The 21341-nt window shown below is 37.9% G+C and overlaps 1 protein-coding gene across 5 annotated transcripts in view; it reads right to left on the bottom strand.

The window, feature by feature from the left end:
- LOC145989673 (32 kDa beta-galactoside-binding lectin-like) overlaps positions 1 to 21341 on the bottom strand; it is a 48250-nt gene that overhangs the window by 6649 nt on the left and 20260 nt on the right. For all 5 annotated transcript variants that reach the window (XM_083124880.1, XM_083124878.1, XM_083124881.1 and 2 more), the window contains exons 2-5: positions 13981 to 14069; positions 8350 to 8557; positions 4051 to 4269; positions 1853 to 1941 (exon numbers count right to left, since the gene is read on the bottom strand). In XM_083124880.1, coding sequence (XP_082981006.1) covers positions 1853 to 1941; positions 4051 to 4269; positions 8350 to 8557; positions 13981 to 14069 — 605 coding nt within the window. The remainder of the gene's footprint in view (positions 1 to 1852; positions 1942 to 4050; positions 4270 to 8349; positions 8558 to 13980; positions 14070 to 21341) is intronic.

Consider the following 21341-nt stretch of genomic DNA (forward strand, 5'->3'; position numbering starts at 1 on the left):
AACGTATCTCACATTTACGAAACTAAACTGTAAAATTATGCAGTTGCGATTAAAATATTGAAAGTAGTAAACAATAATAAAAGAAGCAAAACACGTATATATCAAAGAAAAGAGAAACTTAAACATTTAGAAGCTACAACTTAAGACTAAATGTGTTCCCGATAAATAAAAATTATAAGAGTAATGTGAAATTTAAATTTTATGTTATGAAAGGTAAAAGAGATTTTAAAAATGATAAAGTTTATGGATGACTCATATCTTCCCGGCAAGCGTTCAAAGTTCATCTAATTGCTTTCTGCAAGTGATGAAGTGCTTCACGTTTCCAATGTTTATTACGATATTCCCATCTTGGGTCCAACAGTTCTTGTAATGGTATTTGCTCGTCGCCAGTTTCAGAAGCTCGAGACGTGCGCGGCAGAGATCTTCTGTGATGGTGATATTAGAACCCTTCAGTTTCCGTTTATTTCGAAACACACTTGCTCTCGCACGGTAACTAGTAAATTTAACAAGAATGGCTCTTGGCTTACCTCCGTTCTTCTGTCCTCCTACCCTGTGGCTTCTGCAAATATCACCATGCTGGATTTTGATGCCCAGTTGCTGTTCAAACAAGGCGGTTGCCTTGTTGTCGGTATTCTCGTTGGAAGTTTCGGGAATACCGAATATCCGGATGGAGTTCCTCCTCTGGTACTGCTCTAAGTCGTCCAATTTGTCCCTGAGCCCTCGGAGTTCCTCATCCTTCTTCTTCAACTCATCCTTCATGCTGTGCATTTCTTCAACGTTAAAGTTTAGTGTTTCCTCCAGACTTTGAAGCACTGATTTTGTCACTGCTTCGACTATCGAGTCCACCATAATTTTCATCATTTCAGGTGCCTGCACAGCAATCTTCACTTCTTCACAAACACGTTTCACAAATTCTACGTTGTTGAAGTTGGAAACACTGCTTGCGCTATTCGGTGATCCCTGGTTCTTTCCAGATTTCTTCGGTGCCATACTGAACGGTGAATTAGAAAATAGTACAATACAAGGCACAAAGTAATAAACCGAAGGCGTGTTATTTGCAAATGCACTTCTCAGATATTAATCTCACCTTACAATAATAGTTTGACCATTAGAATGTTGATTTACTGCAGTTGTTTACGTTATTTCGGGAGCACAAAAGTTACGCACTAGCGACCAGCCGCCATCTTACTCCAATAAGATTGGATATCTCAATCATCAAGTCCTGAATCCAATATTTGAAACCCAAATCCTGCATCTGATATCTGAACACTAGGCCTCGTACCCAAATTTTTATTCTCCAAATCCATTAGAATTTGATGCACAAATACTCAAAGATTTGAATTGACCCATTCCTACATTGAATCTCTCATTTTGCCCTCTGGGATGGAAGAAGGATGGAGAGCCAACAAGAGAGAATAATTTTTAATTATGATATCTTTGTCAAATTTCGTCATCTTATCTGTCGAAAAATATTCTGCAAGTGTTTCAATCCCAGTAATTAATAAGTAAAAACCTTATTCTCTAGGGATGGGGTCATATACATGAATCACGGTACTTTTATTATCATGTCACATGATTGTTCAGTGCCAAATCACATTTAACTAGTAAATGTTTCTACAATTCTTTCATCACTTATTGTTGGGCTAATGAATACAGGAATTGAATGTCTACTACTCCCATTCTGTGACTTTAGCATAATTTCTTTCTAGTGCATCATTAAGACTCTCATCTCCCAAATAGGAAAATGGTTAGCACTCCTGTCTTTGCCATGAGTTGTCCTGGTCTAAAATTCGCATGTGTGACAATGGAACAGAAACATGTCAGAAATTGATCCAGCCTGATTCTTACTCACCAATAAGGTAAAATTTTCAGTCGACCGATGATTAGGATTCTTTGTCCAACTTCCAGACCACTTGGAAAGTCACCAATGAAAGGCACATCCTACAAATAGACATATACATTGATTATTCTTTCCTAATTCCATTTCACATAAACCAAAAACTCAATCATTATCAATATTACAAAGGTGGAGCATGCATTCTTCAAATGTTTCTAGGGAAAGCCTTCCCTGAAGATTGCCTTTAAGATGGTGTGAGCAATGCCCCCAACCAAGGTGCAAGGTTTCATACATACATTTTTTGGTATGATAGAAATGGGTAAATTTTCATACTATGTTTTTTGTTTGAATGTTACAGAGACACATTACAAGTATGAAAAGGTTAACATTACAGAAATTCTTGGAATCATACAGTCAAACAAGTGATGGCATCATACAGGGTGGGCATATGCCCCTGGTCACTTGATGTATTCCCCCCTCCTCCAAAAGTGGCCAAATAAAACTAGATGATATTGGCAAAATGAAAATTGCCCAGCTTTTGAGATAAAGTCATGATTTGATGTTTATTGCAAAAGCTAGAAATATTTATACGGTAGCAATTTTACACACTGAGAGGATGTACTCACTTACACACATTGAAAATATAATTTCACATATAATTAATCACAAAATCCATTTCTCCCTGCAATGCTCTTGCCAAAACAGTGGGTATTACCCATGGCATTTAGAACAGAATTGAATAGGCTTTTTATTTTCTGCTGAGGAAAGTTCAGCCTAGGCCTGCTCTACCACCTAATTTTGTGCAGGCCCTGAGAGATTCCTGATCTCCTGAAAAAATCAATTGTTATCAGTGATTAATTTTGTATAGCTCAGTTATACGTAATATATGAGGTTTATTCTTTAATTAGGGGCTGTTTTGCGCTCACGATGGCAACACTGCGTGCTCGGTGGTTTGTGCATGTGTGTTAGTTACCGACATGTCTTGCACGTAAACAAATGCCATTTGCACTTTGTGAAATGCTTTGTGTGGTTGTAGTGGACAATGGAAGTGGTGCAGGTGATTGAAAATCCCGCCGAGTGTGAGATACGATCAGTGATCAGGTTTTTGACCACGAGAAATGAGAAAGCTGCAGATATTTATCGCCAGTCCCTCTACACCCCCAAAAAAACAACAATCTAAGGAATGGCACCACACAACAAAACAACAATCCAAGGAATGGCGCCACACATCATCCACGACAAAGGCGAAGTTCAAGAAAGCGATCTCCACCAAAAAACTCATGCTCAACATCTCCTGGGACAGGTTCAGGGTGCTTCTGATTGAGTTTCTGCCGAATGGACAAACAGTTAATGAAGCCGTATATTGCAACACTCTCAAGAAACTTCACCGAGCAGTACAGAATAAACGACGAGGAATGCTGTCTTCCGGTATCATGTTGCTGCACGACAATGCATGGCCACACACTGCAGCTGCCACACAGTCGCTCATTGACTCATTTGGCTGGGAGCGGATGGACCACCCTCCATACAGTCTGGATCTCGCCCCTAGCGATTATCACCTATTCCTCCATTTCAAGACTTTCTGGGAAGCGATTCAACAGCGCCGATGAAGCCAAACAGACTGTGACGGATTGGCTGTCTGACCTGGTGGCAGATTTCTTTGATGAGGGTCTACAAAAGCTCATCTACCGCTATGACAAGTGTCTCAACAACTATGGGAACTACGTTGAGAAGTAGCTGAATGTACATATGAACAGACACAGAGGTAATTAAATTTATTCCTTTGCATGTTTCCGTTTTATTTCAAAACTGCTCCTAATTATAAAATAAACCTCGTAGTTGCAATGTTAAGCTTTATAAATTTTATAAACAAATTGAAATTGTTACAACACAAGTGTTTGTGTTGGTGCGCATTGGTAAGATTATCAATATTAGTATGAAGTCTGTAATTTTGACTCATCCTTGCACCACTATCATCCCATATAATTTAGATTTCCTGGCAACAGGAACGAAGGTTGCATCTACAAATTACAATTAAAGCCAACCTCCATGAAAGAGTTGTTAGCACATCAAGATACGATGCCAGGGATCCCAGCCTGGGCATGAGTGTTCTTTGCGAGTGCCCCTCCATCAACTACATCACATCATTACTCATCCTCATCCAAAAGTGGCAAAAAAGCGACACTAAATAACAAAAACCAAATTACACTTACTGGTTTAATTATATGCTGGCAGAAACCAACCAGATTTGTTGGACATGAAAGCGTAGGAACTGGTATGGTGATGCTTGATGATCCCGGTGTTGGATACACGTCAACGCACCGGTGCTCTATCTGAAACACCTGGATATCTCCGCTTACGTGCAGCGAGAGAATTTTCACTAATGAGACTCGGTATGCAAAGGAGCAGAAATGAATACCATTTACAGCCATCTGGAACAGAAAATAGAAATAAATGTCTACATTGAAATATGTTTATGCAGTTCTATTATTACCACTTCTCTGTGTTTCCTATCTGTAAGTTCCTGCTGGACATTGCGCCTATTCCAGCAACTATTCTATAATTTAATTTTGTTACTTTGAAGAATCAAATCATTGTTTCTCATCGTATGGGGCATGACCCACTGCTGGGTCCCGAGGGGTCATTTGGTGGGTCATGAAGTCAGGCTCGAAAAATTATTTAATGTGTCTTAAAAATCTATTACAAGTAAATTTAAATTACTAAGATTGTTTTAACCATTTAAATTCGACTCGTGTTGTACGTAGTCTAAACTAAATTTCTGTTATTCTGCTCTACCATTGCACATTAGTCACATCATGGTGAGTGAAAAAATATTTTGTTTTGAATTTCAACAGGCGTGTTTAATTAGAGTAAATTAGTCTTTCAAATTACATACTTTTCTAGAATGAAGTATTTGTATTTGTTTAAGCAAGCATAAAAGAGGACTTCTTAAAGTGCTCGATGTTAGCAAAAAATATGATTACAAACTGGGTGCACACCCCTACAAGTAATTCTGTTGGCAGCCATGCATATGGGTCCCATGAATTGTAAATGTAATATCTTTCAAGGTGGGTCCCAGGCTGAAAAAGGTTGAGAACCTTTAGATAGATAGATTAACCCTCTCCGGGTCTGTCATACATTTTTTGTCCAATAAGACAGGTGATGGGCTATAATTCTATTGTGAATGAACGATGAGCTATAATTGGACCGTGTCTCTTGCGCACATGTTTTGTAACCACCTCTTTCAAATTCCAACAACAAAATGTTATGTTTTCTTTGTTCCTTAATTTTACTTCGACTTGTGTCGAATTAGGTGGCACTTTTGTTTATACTCTTGAAAATGGCATTGAATACCTTATATGCACATTGCATTGTCTAAATTTTTTAAAAGGATTCTGCTTTGTATTTCACATTTAGTGACGATTTCAATCCCAAGTAGTAGTTTTATGGCTATTTTTAAGTAATTATTTTTGCATTATGTAATAAAATGTGTTTTCAGTAACTTTTAATACAATGTTCATTTTTTCTTTCAAAAATCGTTACAAAAAAAATCATAAATGTGAGAAAATTTACACAAAACGTAACATATTCTATATCTGTGGAAAGAGGAAGTGCAGCAGATTTCAGAATAAAATGTTAAATAATAACATACTTAACAACATATTTTATATAATTTTTTTGCAAGAGACTCATCCGGTAAGGGTTAAAATAGGCCTATATGGAAGAGAGGTTGACTTTTCAGTGCCTTCTAAAAAGATCTTCTCAACCAGAAAGATTAGACCGGATATGTAATGAAATAAGAGAACTGTAAAAAAAAACAAGATAGCATAGAAAATGTGCTGTGGGGATGTGAGGAGGATGGAGAAGAAGTAAAAGGTATGAAATTAAGAGGGAGGGGACATGGAGGAAGACCACAGACAAGACAACTACAACAAATTTTGAACAGAATGGGAAAAGGAGTTAAAAATAGAGGGACTTTGATACAAAATAATCCAGAGAATTGTAACAACAGAGGATCTTGGAATGAAACAGTTTTGTAAAAGAAAAAAAAAAGTTGTTGATGTGGGATAAAATGAGTGAAAAATTCAGAAAAAAGGATGTTCTTATAAAATAATAATTCTGAAAATTTGAAAGCAATCAAGCAAGTGTATAATGTATAATTATGATACAAAGACACATTACATTATGTACCAACAATTTTTCTATCTGTTTGTGCATATGTTAAATACATATCACAAAAATTCCTAGTAATCATATGTCATATGTACATACGTCATACACCTTCTGTGATTTTGTATGAAAGGAACTTTCTTGTATTCCTAATTTAAAATAGATCATATTTATAACAAACATTTAGTGAAATTGAACATACTTTGCACTTTATTTTTATTTTGGACACGTATTATATCTTTTTACACAAACAGATGGAACATCTGAGGTCAATCTCCTGACTGACTGTAATAGTTGAAATATCCTGTTATAAATGTTATTAGATAGAACAGGGCATAACACGAAAAATCTAAGATATACGTTTGAAAGTGTATGGAATGTACTTTCGAAAGAAGCCACCAGATGGTGCATGCAAACAACGGGGGGGTAGTAAACATGCACACAAGTTCAGTCGGTGAGTGAGAGCATTCGAAAATGGAGGTCATGAAGCAGGAGCAACGTTCCTACGTTAAAATAGCAGTTCTCCACGGCAGAAATGCATGGGAATGCTATGCAGAGCTACAGGAAGCACTGGGTGTGCATGCCATGCCCTATAAAAAAGTGGCGAGGTGGGTAGAGAGAGGCCTTCAAATGGGCCAGAGTGTCAACTGCCGATCTGTCTCTCGCAGTGGGCATCCTGTGTCCAAGGACAAAGATGTATGGGTAATGGTAATTGAACAGTGTTTACATGAGGACAGGTGCCATGCCTTAATAAAACACAAGTGGATAACCTGGGTGAATACTTTGAAGGTTGTTAAACAGTGTAGTCTTGCGTACTTCTTGTTCATGCCATAATAAAACACTGTTGTCCAATGTCCTGTGTTCAGCCTCTTCCCTACGACAGTCTCCTGCATCCAGACTTCATCTGGTGGCTTCATTCGAAGGTACATTCCATACACTTTGAAACATATATCTTATATTTTTCAAGTTGTCCCCTGTTCGCGAAAAAAAAAATAGTTGCCATGACTTATGACTTAACCCTCGTATATTTTACAATAAATATAATTGATGATTCAAGGCAATAGCTCTGCACAAGTTTGACTACTACAAATCTATCCATTAATTCACTTAACTACTATTTTGTTATACTATGATAAATGTATATAGACAATAGACAGTTTCTTTCTATCTATGAAAAATTATTTTGCCCATTTCAATGTGATGTTTTGAATTGATCCAAAAGTTTACAAAACTAACTAAGGAGCATTCTTGTTTGAATTTGGTGGTAAATTCTCAAAGGAGAGTGAGGGACATCCAATCAAGACAGTAACATTTATTACTTGCAAACATTTTCTGGTGAAACATGCTGAAGCAGTTCATTCAGGTTCCTAACTCTAGCAAGACAATACAAGTCTTATCTAACCCAGGAGAACTTCTTTTACCCTTGCACCTATAAAGCCATTTTGATTTGCATTAAATAAGAACTGGCAACATCAACATTGCCTCTTGAGGTCAACTTGCTGAAGCAAAACCATGGAAATGTAGCACACTTGAATTGACATGCAGCTTTATGAAAGGGTACAGACTTCTTGTACCTCAAGCTTTGTTCTTGAAAGTTGGGTTACTCCCTACTCCCTTGTTCCTTGCATAAAACTTTTGTCTTTGTTTGTTACAGAGGTTGTTCACTCATTTTGTGCATATATTCCACAAAAAGCCCAAATTGAGCAAACAGTAAATAACTTTGATATTAGCTTATCATTTTCTGCCTCTCATCCAGTTAGGCACATAGCCAGGGGAGACCTCGTGAGCTGAAGCCCCTCTGAAATCTTACAACTATCTAATTTATATAGTGTATAATGGTTATTAATTTTATTTCCTTAGCAGGATTAAACATCTTATATAATAAGTTGTAATATACTCATAAATTAATCTTCAGGGCTTCTACCACCCCTTTTTTCACCTTTAGATGGTGCCTGTTGATAAGGGATGAGCCCCCCCCCCTCCTCCCTTATCTGAGCTTAAAGTGGCTGTGAAAGAAGCTTGTTTGCATCGCTTTAGATTGGCGATCAATTTGAATTAATATTTGAACATTCAGTATCAACCATTACCTTGGATTGTTTTTAGATTCCTGATAAACTAATGGAACTATGCACAAAAATTACTAAACTTATGCTAATATACATATGTCTTTCTAAAACACAAAATAGTGAACAGAAAACCAATCCTAATACACCCAATTTTCTACTAACTATAAATACATGCAAAACTGATGCATATGTTTACAATCCACCACTACATGAATTCCCACATAAAAGAAGAAAACAGACTTATTACCTAGTATCACCATACAACTGGTTGCTCACCATGAATTCATCGTCAGCCGAAAAGATGTAGAGGTAGAAATCCTCACCACGATGGAAGGGATTCTTCTGATACCCTGATATTTCTTCTTCGCCCCATTTCCCAGAGAAGCGGCAGTTTCGGACCACAAGGTTCTGGTCAAAGCGTGGATTGAAATGCAATGCTATGTCTGCATTTGCAGAGGACCCACAAACCAAATCAACCGAAAACCTGTGAGAGAAAATAGGCTTTGATTTTGCTGAGAGTTGCATAACATTACAAATAACAAAGTTAAATATGTGAAAGTAATAGCTGTGAGGAATACATGTTTACAGAGAAAACAAAAACAAACTCATGGCAGAAAACATTTTGCTTACTATTTCATAGTATAGAAAAACAATATTACAAATACGCAGTAGCACAGACTGTATGAGCCTAGGCTGTAGATCTGTAGTTACAGATCACAAAGAAAAAAAAATGGTGTTAAGTACCTAGAAAAATGTAGCACTTATAGAACTGTGATCATTCCATGTCAAATCATCCTGGGTCTGAACCTTGACATCTCAGAAATAGATAATTTTTGGTGCAGTGGTAGTACCAGTAACGTTGACGAAAACTGCCAAATTCTAGATTTTTTCGGCTCTTAGTTTTTGAGTTATTGACTTTCAAAAAAGCAAAAATCCCAAAATTTGACGACATATTTAAATATTTAAGCAGCTGTAGATCAAAAACTATTTGACATAGAGAGCTCAAATTGGTGTCATTCCCTTCTGCTTTTAATGAGCTTTCATTTGAAATGCAACATAACTGTGGTATTTGAATTTTGTAATTTTTAAAAGACTTGAAAAAAAGTTCTTTTGAAAATCTCAAAAAATTATTTTGAATTCTTTTGAAAAAATGTATGTTTTGAAGACACCAATTGACTATTTGTGTGCAAAATTTCATAATGGGATGGCAATGGGTTCCTATGGAAATCAATTTTTTGTATTGTAACGTGTGCGCAATTTGCTAAATTTCCATGTAAGTTGAAGTCTTCATATTAGTCTATTTTATAATTTTTGGACTACAAATAACATGAAAATACCTAAAAATTTATCACTTTTAATTTCAGGTAAGCAAATTGAAAATTTACGAGGGGAAGTAATTAAATAACAAGAATTTTATTCTAAACTTCGTGGAGATTTATGCACAATGGAAATTTCTGTTTCGGCACTCAAAAAGCTTCCTTATCAACACACCATAGAGGTGCCGTGACGATCGAGCAGTATGCGCCTGCACAGTAGTGCATACAACATGGCCACTACACTGTTGACTTGCACCGTAGAAGAGCAATGAAGTGTTATTAGTTTTTTGTGGCCAGACCCAGAGGGAGTGAAACCTTCTGAAATCTACAGCAGAATGGAGGTTCAATACGAAGGCAATTGTTTAAGTCAGGGGGAAATGTATGAGTGGGTGGAAAGATTTAAAGACGGAAGACGAAATGCCAGTGATGAACATCGGAGTGGGAGGCCAGTTATTGTGGCAACTGAGGCAGTGAAACAGCAGATCAATCAGCGAATCCGTTAATTTAGTACACTTTCGCCAGACTTGCAGAATTGCCTTCGTACTGAACCTTCATTCTGCTGTAGATTTCAAAAGGTTTCACTTCCTCTGACTACAAAAAACTAATAACACTTCATTGCTCTTCTACGGTGCAAGTCAACAGAGTAGCGGCATTTTGTACGCTCTACTGCGAAGGCGTATACTGCTCGATCATCACGGCACCTTTATGGCGTGTTGCTAAGGAACTTTTTTGAGTGCCGAAACAGAAATTTTTGTTGTGCATAAATCTCCATGAAGTTTAGAATAAAATTCCTGTTATTTTATAACTTCCCCTCGTACATTTTTCAATTTGCTTACCTGATATTAAAAGTGATAAATTTTAGGTATTTTTATGTTGTTTGTACTACAAAAATTATGAAATAGACTAATATGAAGACTTCAACATCAACCACTCAGCATATAGTTGTGGTTTTAACATGGAAGTCAACAAATTTAGCAAATTCCGCACACATTACGACCACTTCCAACTCTAGTCTAATCCATCAACTCAGTTGTGGGTTGATGGATTGGAGGTTCATGGATTCATCCACAAGAGTGCTGGGTCCAATTTTACATGTTGTACCTGTTATATTACATGAGTGCAATTTTAGTATCATGTTATAATGATATTAGTATTACCTTTATATTATCTCTCAATATTTAGAGAATAGTAACATGTTTTACTGGTGTTACTTTTATGTATAGACAGTATAACTAATACGAGTATACACCTCCAAGCATAAAACTGTAATAGGCTAAGGTATCATTTAATTGTATATTACATTATAATAATAATAATAATAATAATATATCTTTATTGAGCGGGCGAGGTTCAGCATACGCTGTTCTCCCACCTAACCCTTCATTGTATTAGTATATTGTAATGTTTGACTGACATGTCCAATATCACAGCATGAAAATGCAAATGTGATTCATGGATGAAATAAATCTAAATCTACAAAAAAAAAAAATGATTTCCATAGGAATCCTTTGCCGTCCCATTATGAAATTTTGCACACAAATAGTCAATTGATGTCTTCAGAACATATATTTTTCAAAAGAATTAAAAATGGTGTTCTTGAGATTTTCAAAAAAAAACTTTTTTTCAAGTTTTTAAAAAATTTCAACATTCAAATACCACAGTCAAGTTCAGGGGCGCCGACTTGTCAAAATTATTGGGGGGCTCTGATCACTGAAATAAATGAATGAATGACTCACTCCCTCTCTTTTTTAAAAATAAAAATTACGTCTTCGTATAGCAGTTTTTAAGCAGCTATTATATTCCTCATGCAAATGAAATGTAACATGAAAAACGTTTAGAAAATGTTTCAAAGTCTCTTTATGTCTACTGTGTCTGCTCATTTGTTTCTTAGATAACAATTACCATTTTTATTGAAAAGTATGTATTTACATTAAGAGACCAACCTAACAGTTTTTATGCTGGCCTCGGTGGCCGAGCGTGTTGGGTGGTGGACTCAACCCGCTTTGATCCAGAGGTCTCGGGTTCGAGTCCCGGCGAGGGCATGGGTGTGTTTTAATGTCCGCAACAGACATGTGATGGGTTGCAAATAACCCATAAAATAACGAATATTTACAATATTTAACAGTTTTATTTAATTATTTACATAAATGCTAATACAAATCTCAGGAAAATAGTTCTACTTTTTTGTTCTTGGTACAATATTTTACTTTTTAAATTTAATTTTGCACTAAAAAAAATAGCATGTACACTAAGATATAAATTGACTTACACAACAAAAACATATGAACATGATTTAAAAATAAAGCAAAAGTTGCTCTACCCAGTGCGTTATATTTTTATGATCTCAGGTCCAAATTATCAAGCACAGTTTGATGTATGTGGAGTACCGCTAAGGTGCTTAGTCTCTTCTGCCTCATTGTAGATCTCAAATATGTCTTCAGTCGGCTAATAGCACTGAATGACCTTTCGACTGTGGCTGTCGTCACGGGCACAGTGCGGAGGACCATCATGAATTTGGCTCCTGGAGGGTGCTGTCTTCCAAATGAAACTTCCTTATGTCACGCATGGTAGTTAGAACCACTTTCTTCTGTTTGGCGATATCACCAAGCATGGACATGTGTAAGGAGAGCCTATCGGCATCCAAATCTTTGCGAAAGAATTCTCGCGTTTGCTGAAAGTTTGTTGTGCAACTGTTCACAGCTGAGATGCATTCTTTCTCTACGGCTGTTACTTTTTGTAGTCCTGTAGATTCATGTCCTTGTTTAACAAATGATTTTTCTGTATCACAAACGTCAGTGTATATTGATTTATAATACTATTTTGGCGAGGCTCGGTTTGCCCCCTGTGAATTTCAGCCAGAACTGCTCAAAACACATTCGCTTTTCTTGAAAGATGTCAGTCAAGTATTTTAGTTTTGATTCCACTTCTGTAGCACCAATGCGTGGAGACTGAATCTTACAGTTTACCTCTTCTATTGGACCCATCACATGGCAGTAGAGGGAGAGAAAGAAAAATGTCTTGAAGTGAAGCATTGTCTCCAGATATCCAGCACATTTTAATGTTGCGTCAGTAGAATCTTCTTCAGAAAATTTCTCAAGAAAATTGATAAGGTTTTCATAGTTCCTTAAGATCTGTTGCATACTGGAGGCTCTCAACGTCCACCGACGAGGACAAAGTGGTCGCAGTCCAGTATGGCTAGCCTTCTCATTCACATCAATAATATTCCTAAATATTTGCATTCTTTTAGGGGATTCCCAAACAGTCTTTAACAAGTCGTTGGCTAAATTCATTATGTCTCTGATTAATATATGTATAATAGTACTGTAAATAATAATTATATACTTAATATATAAGTATATAGTATAAGTCGTGTGTTTTGCTGTCTCCGGTCATAGCCCCCCCAAAGTTGATGGTTTAGCGGTCTCAGCACCCCAAAGTTGATTGTCTAGAACATTTCAAATGTGTATTTAAAGTTAAGTTCATGTGGCACAATTCAGAGTAAACTTTACAAGAGAAGCAAAATAATACATTAGATCCTCTTAAGCAAAATTATTTGGGGGGCTCTGCCCCCTCATCATTAACATTGGGCGGGGGGGGGGGCTCGAGCCCCCCTAAGCCCCATGGAGTCGGCGCCTATGGTCAAGTTACAATTCAAATTAAAGCTCATTAAAAGCAGAAGAGAATGACACCAATTTGAGCTCTCTAGGTCAAATAGTTTTTGATCTACAGCTGTTTAAAGATTTCAAAATGTTGTCAAATTTTGGGTTTTTTGCTTTTTTGAAAGTCAATAACTCAAAAACTAAGAGCCGAAAATATCTGAAATTGAAGTTTTTGTCCTCTTGATAGGTACAATGTATAAACAAAAAATCTAAATAATCTGAATCCTAAAGGTTCAAAAATAATTTTTATCGGTTGATTTGACATGGAATGACCCAATGTGTACTAGTTATTTGTTTCTTTTATAAATTGATTTTAATTCCATGTTACGAAAAATGTAATTTCATTCACTAATCGATTTTGGTGACCATCACCTTCTCAATTGATAGACAAATAAAATATGTGTCCAGGAGAAGTTTTATGAAAAAAATCAATTTTTCACCCCTTTTTGATAAATTTGATCTTCAGTTGGCTGTAACTTCAAAATGGTATGATTTGAATGATCTCCTGTGTGAGTAAGAAATTCCTCTTATCGCTGGTAAACCCCGAACGAAAGGCCATCGTTCCAGGTGGTTGCCAGCTCGGGCTGCAAGTTGCAAACTTCAGGAGAACCTCCCGTGACTTGGTAAATTGACACCAGGGCCCCTCATTGCATTACGCTACCTGATTACATACAAGTAAACTAAAATTCACACCCTAATATTCACAGAGCATTTACCTTGTAAGAACTAGATGTTAATGGTTTTGGAGTATGGTAAAATAAGGCAGTAGTCAATAACTCAGAGATTCTGGAAATATGATTGGAATTATTCATTGATACATCAATCATTAATTTATATAAAAATAGCGTTGAGTGAAAATTGAACAGTGAAGAGGGTTATTAATATCAAGTAACAGATGAAAGCTTACCTAATATAAGGATGCTTATGCTTACCTGGATGCATCAGACAAAACACCTCCATCAATTGCAATCATATGGCCTGGGTGAAGCTTCTCTGGCAATTCACCCTCAAACGGCACTCCCTGAAATTTAATAGAAAAAACACATTGGATTCCACTTGTGAAACCAGAGGTGGAGCATCTCCATGTTCACCAAGAATTTTTTAAAAATATTTATCTGATCTTGCCTCATTCGACAAGTAAGCCAAGTCCATACAACTCTTATATGGGGCATTCAAAATAAGTTTTCTCACCGAGTCCATAAGCTAGAAACAGGCTGTTGTTTTGGATCTGAAAGTGTGAGCAGGCGTGTAGGCGAGAAAGTGGGGTGCACTGAGTATGTATCATCACCCAGTGTAAAGCCACTTGGCAGGGCTTAGTCCTCAGTGGGCTGTATCCACCACGGTGTTTGGTTTTGTTTCAGATAAAGACAAATGATCACAACAAAATTCACAGTAGTTAGGTGCATAGTGGAAGTATCCCACATCAATCATAGGATCAACACAGGGATGTTTGAAGAGAAGGGAGAGAGGGAGGCAGGAGACAATAATGTCAGACATCTCCTCATATCCCATGCCTCAGCGTCGTTGCCTTGTAATTCAGGGATCCCGGGTTTGATACCAGGTGGAGGCACATGGCAAAGTGATTCTGATCCCATTAAACTGTAGATCAAGTTCCGATTAGCCTTTCTGTGCATAAAGTGGTCTTTTAAAACAATAATTCAATCAATGAATCCCTGCCTCAGCTTTGCTTAACATCAGCTCTCATGACTGAGTCCAGGCATGTAGCTAGGGGAAGGGCTCTGAGGCTGAAGCCCAGCCGGAAATCCTACAAATATCTAAATGAAAGAGTGGTAATTAAGTTTACTTCTTTAGCAGGATTAAACATATTGTGAAATAAGTTGTAATATACTGAGAAATTTATATTGAGGGCTTCTGCCCCCAACTCTTTCGCCTTTAGATGGCAGCTGCTGATTAGGGATGAGTCCCTCCTGAAATAAAATTCTGGCCACGGACCTGGTGTGAAGAATTTGATGTGTTGGTGTACATTTTGGACTTTTGACTATTTTAATTTCGAAATCAATGGGGTAATCCAGATGCTTCGAATTTAAATGGTGATACAGGTTTCTGATACCGAGATAAAATTTTATCTAGATCTTTTTCTGCATTTTTCTTTCTTATGTCGCTTTCCTTCCACTTTGACTAATCGGATCGATCGGAATGAATGGTGTCCACTTTGTGCTCAGATTGACTGATCGAGACCGGACCTACAGTTTGAAGAGGTATCTGAATCAGTATGAAATGTGCCTCCACCTGGGATCAAACCCAGAACTCCTAGATTACAAGGCGACAGCATTATCACAACGCCATCAGAGAAGCTCAGGATGACTGGTGATTAGATGGAAAGAAATGGGGGGTGCTGAAGTAGCCCAACCTCCACAGCATACATTTAGGGGTATGCGCTTATACTGGTCGCATTTCCAGCTGGCGGCTGGGAAACAGCGAATCAGCGATGAGTTGACTTTTCTTCGAGTGACATTGGGCATTTTCAAGTTGCAAGGCACTGAACACTGAGGTTGTTGACACCCATTGGGCCACACACCCCCGAAGACGATTGGGGGACAGAAAGAGTCGGAAATAGTCATGAAAGTCAACTGCCAGGTGGAAATGCGACCATTATAGTGCCCTGGTGCCTCTAAAATAAACCAGGGCGTCTTATTCGCGGAATTTTACGATTCCCAATTTTTATTTTATTTATATTATCTATTTAATAATTCAGTACAATATGATTACTACTACTACTAATAATAATAATGAAAGGTGCAAAGTGCATAAAGTAGCTCACGGTGCCGTACATACCAGTGGCGGCGATTAGGGAGGGGCGAGGGAGGCAGTTGTCCCCCGCACTATGTTAAGCCGTGTCTACAAAGGGAAATATACTGTCTTTGCCCCCTAGATTTAGCACCTTGCCCCTCCCCCCGGTTTTGGAACCCAATCGCCGCCATTGCTTAATGCACAAGGTGCAACATCACTGAAGCTTGGTGTGGGGTAATATAATTAAGCCTTGTTTCCATATTAAAAACCATAAAGTTGCTGACCAAAGCAGTTTATTAAGTTTTAAAACACTTTACATGTAACGTTTCTTCGTCTGAGGAAGATCCTGATAAAGGGTCATTACAGTAAAAATTGGCATCTCTGAGAGTCCGATCTGCCACCTTCCAAAATATTTTTTTCTTAATTATTAAGGGCTGTGCCCTCCCGTCCCTACGCTTTCGACGCCAGTATTGCCATGAAGCCAGAAGTACACCCAGCGTAAATAAATTATTGTAGTTTAGTGAAACAAAAATAGGGGACAGTGCCAGTGGCGTCAACTTAAATGAGCCTGTGGGGCTCGAACCCGCACATTAATTTGCCTGTTATATATTTTTTTAGAAATAAAGTCTCTGCGATTAAGGAAATTTTTCATCATTAAAGACTGAAAGAATTCTCGCAAGTTTAATTACTAACTGTTTTCAAAATGTTACATAATTTTTATATGAGACTTTTCAGTGTCCTATATAATTTACACCATCCGCGGTCATCACTATTATCAATCTAAGTGAGGTTAAATAAGGGCTTATAAACAGGATGAGGATTGATAGACACTAAAAACTCGCAAAATAAGCAGGCAAATAAGAAAACAATACAAAATGGTACTAATCGTTCTGCACATCGTCCTACGACGCCAGGAGTCCCATGTTCGATTCCTGGCCTGGACATGGATGTTTGTGAGTGTTCATTCATCAATTTCATCATATCACTCATGTCCATCTTCGCAAATTAGCAAAAAGTGGCACAAAACGCGAAGTAAAATGAAATCAAATCAAACTAAACGTGCTGAACATTTTTCATTATTTTCATGGATTAGACACTGAAAAAGCTGTTATCTTCGAAAGAAGCACTTGTGATTAAAATAGTCACAAAATAACACTATACCTGTGGAACATGAATGCCACTCACTGATGCACATAGCGGTTCTGGTAATTTACACTGCATTACATTGAACAATGATGCGAGCAAGAACATTTTTTGATCCAATTTTTTTGCAGGCTGTAATCAATATTGATTTAATAAGGCGCAAATAATTTCACGGGACGCCAATGCATTCTTTCTTTTACAACTTTTGTGCCTCCTCGATGGTTTTTGATTGATTGATTGATTTGTTGTTTTAAGTCCACTTTATGCACAATAAGGCTAATCGGGACTGGACCTACAGTTTTTAAAGTGGGATCCGAACCACTGTGCCATGTGCCTCCACCGGGTATCGAACCTGGGACTCCTTGATTACAAGGCGACGACGTTACCTCTATGCTCCTCCTCGATGGTGTAGTGGTAACATCGTCGCCTTGTGATCAAGGGGTCCCGAGTTCCACACCCACTGGAGGCACAATGGTTCAGACACCTACCTCTTTAGAAACTATAGGTCCAGTTCCGATTAGTCTTACTGTGCATAAAGTGGACTTAAAACAACAAATCAATCAATCAATCAATCAATACCACTCAGAAATGTCACGAGACGATTTTAAAACATAAACGCCTACATTATCTGGCCAAGGAACAAGAAAGGGCATTTTATTGCAAATCGTTAGCCTATTATTGCATAAAATTTAAAACAAATCTCCGGGAACAGCCCACAAATTTCCTAAAACCGTGCCAAAAATGAATGGATGCACGAGGACAACATTTCCAACACCCCACGTGACACGTGCTTACTTTGAATGTAATTGTAACTATAATTCTGAGAACTTGAAGTCATTTCGAAGCTAGCTGTTTCCATAGCGGAGATATCACACGCGATTTGACGGGAGTTGGCGTCCGGGCGGCCGTTAAGCGTGCCGCCGTCAAGGCGCCCAAGACTGAACGGAGGACCCTGTATATTTGAAGTCAAAACTAATTGATTATATTTTTCTTATAACAAAAAAAATCCCCCTAGAATTTGTTGGTGGGGGGAAATCTCCACCCCCACCCCATGATTTCGCACCCTTCGTGATGCATATACTAGACCAGACGTTCGGGGAGCCAGAACGATATATCGGTAGTTGAAATGATGGTGGGTAAGGGAAGAAGGCGACATAGGAGGAATCTGGGTTACCTGATGTAAAGATGCAAGCAGTGTTTGGAAGTAACAGTTACTTTTTTGAGAAATTGTAACTGTAACTAGTTACTTTTAAGAGTGAGTAACTGGTTAGTTTTTTACGATAGAAGTAACGTTTTAACAGTTACATCTACAGTTACTTTGCGACACTTAAATTGCTATGGAAGTTTCATAAAATATTGGCGATTTAGGACTCAAAGTGAGCTGGAATTTAGTTTCTGCTGTGATATAAAAGCCCATCTTTGATACATTAATTCTTGCAAACAATAGATGAAGAGGAAAAGAGAAAGCAATTGTAGTAAATTTGTCTGACGGTGGTCAGTCGGTAGGCTCCAGCCAGGTGCCAGGAATTTTCAAGGTTTATCGTATGTTCCATCTTTCGTTTCTTAGACCTGAATTCCAAAGCGATATACACACCTCGGAAGAGGGGTGGATTTCCCAGAAGCAGGAAGATAAGCTTCTAGGAGGAGAATTCCTTCCTATTGCTGACAGTTTGCCATTGTCAGTTGTGTGCTGTGAAGTGTCTCTTGTTTCTGTAGTTTGTTCCTCAGTCACCTTATAACTTGCCCCTTCTGTAAGCAGCATCCGATAGTTTCTTCCTTTGCTATAATATCGGATTAAGCTGAAAAGGGACGTACTGTAATATTTCAGTGTTTTCATGAAAGAATTCAACAATACTGGTAGTATGAACGAAACTGAAGAAGACGAGAGCTAGCAATTGCGTATATGAATGGAAAACAATCCAATGTTTCCACGTGAATTCATTTATCTGAATTCCTGATAATTTAAAAATGAAAGTAAAAATATTTCCGGTTAGAATTCGCTTATTTACGATTATTCAACATTTCCGGACATTTTGAAAAAAGTAATATATTTTGGTTAAGTGCCATTCGTTTAAGATTTAAATGAGAACCTATTTTCTTGCAACAACAGATACCACAGATCTCACCATTATTATTGATACAACAGTGAATTACAACACTCGAGTGGCAAACGAAAGAATCAGGAATACCCTAACGATCATTCTCGCTTGTTTATGTAATCGTCTCAGAGAGAACTGAAGGGGTAAGTTTAAAATGCCATTTTCACCTTCATTGATAACGCACAATTATAGGCTACTACATTATAATTTTTATCATTTTCTGGTTCATAAACACTTGAAACTGTACAACAAATTTTTCTCTCTGATACGCCCTCTATGCGAAACAGACCTCTATACGCGAGTAATATCTCTCTCTCTCTCTTTCTATAAAGTTTTTAGAATCCCTGCACTCCAATGGATATTCCTTAAGAACAACAATGATAATAAATACAAATGTTTAAGTTGCAGTAGCTCAAGTCAACCTCCGTGGCAGAGTGGTTAGCACAATGCACTCTATGTCAGGAGTCCCGGATTCTAGTTCGTTTCGAACATGGATATTTGTGTTTGTTCCAATGAGAATACAGAAAACAGAAAATTGACATACGTGAAAATTGAACCGCCTCCAACGCCCACCCAGCGTCGTATAAAGTGGGTATCTAGAGGAAATTCTGGAAGGGGGGGGGGTAAAGGATGCCAGGGACGTGGTGCTGATCACATCACCCCCACCTTCGGCCATGATCAAAAAAAGTGTGGGGCTCTAACTCCACACCCCTATACACCTTCATGGCGTCGCGCAAAGCACAGGAGAGCACTTTATTTTGTAATAAATATAAATATATTTATTTATTTATTTACGACTTTGCTTACATGGCGAAGATAAGGCATTAATGCCTTCTCTTTTATTATTTACCAGTAACATAAGTAAAATACATGTTAGTTTTCACAAAATATAATATAACAATTAATGATCGATTTGTGTAATTTGGTAGCAAGAAAATTTTCAGCAGAAAGTAACTGTAAAAGTAACTTACAGTTACTTTTGAAGTACATGTAACTGTAACTGAGTTACTTTTTAAAATGAATAACTGTAACTGTTACTTTTTTAAGCAAGTAACTGTAACTAGTTACCTTTTTCAAAGTAACTTTCTGAACACTGGATGCAAGATAGTGGTTTACTGGAAGCCAGCAAGATTCTTTCTGGAATTGATGATGGTGATTGGATGAAATTGCCAGCACAGGAACACCCAAGCCAGGACTCGAACCTGGAATCTTAGGTGGCGAGATCGCGCTCGGCCACCTAAAAAGTGAGAATAAGAAATAGCGCAGAACACTGCAATAGAGTGGCAGAAGCAATCGTTACCTAAATCCGCGAAATGTGCGAACGAGATGCTCTTGTAGAGTTTAATCTCTGCGAGGGATAATACCTCCGGCTTCTGTTGGCACGGGGCCAACGCCTGCCAGGCGCACTGCAGAGAGGCAGGCTACGATTAGCAGGCGAGAAATGCCATCACGCAATAAAAGGGTGGCACCCCGCACAGAATTCTGCACGACTTTCGCTTAACTCAAAAACAGACGGATTAATGTGGATAATAACATTTAAATTAATTGATTTTGTTTTATTTTACTTCGCTTTTCTGCCACTTTTGGCCAATCGCGAGGGTAGGAATGAGTGATGATATGATGAAATTGAAGAAGGGACACTCACAACACCCATGCCCAGGCCGGGACTCGAACCCGGGACCCCCGCCGTCGTAGCGCGATGTGCTAACAACTCCGCATGGTGCATTATTATTGTGAATATCGTTAGTCATTTTTTTTTTACGAATTGGTCCTCCCGATTTTGTGGTGGTAACGCTATCGCCTTGCAATCGAAGCGTTCCGGATTCGATCCCGGTGACTGAACATTGCAAGGTGGTTCGGATTCCATCTTAAACTGTAGTCTCGATCAGTCCATTTGTGTGATAAAGCCATACCACTCAACGTAGCCGCTATTTCGAAGTTTTGGAACTTTATAGTATGAGCACCAGAAGTAACACGTTAGGAAATCAAGTATTCCTGGCTCGTCACGTGGTTTTGTTTGCATCGACTTCTTTCTTGCAGTGGATGGAGAATAGTTCCGAACACTGGTGGTTATACAGTGTGGCTACTCACCGGGAATCCCTTGAATTCCGGGAATTATACATGAATTATTGTCTCCGGGATATCTGCGTGAATTTTTCTCCGTAGACGTGAAAAATTGCAACTTTTATTAATCCAAAGTAGACTTGATAACCCTTACTGGATATTAATTTATTCATAACGACGCTCGGCTATTGTTATTCTGTCATTTTTAATTATGATTAATGGTTTTTAATTCCTTA

Source organism: Lepisma saccharinum, chromosome 7 (genome assembly GCF_977018435.1).
Source record: "Lepisma saccharinum chromosome 7, izLepSacc3.1, whole genome shotgun sequence".
Taxonomy (NCBI): Eukaryota; Metazoa; Arthropoda; class Insecta; order Zygentoma; family Lepismatidae; genus Lepisma; species Lepisma saccharinum.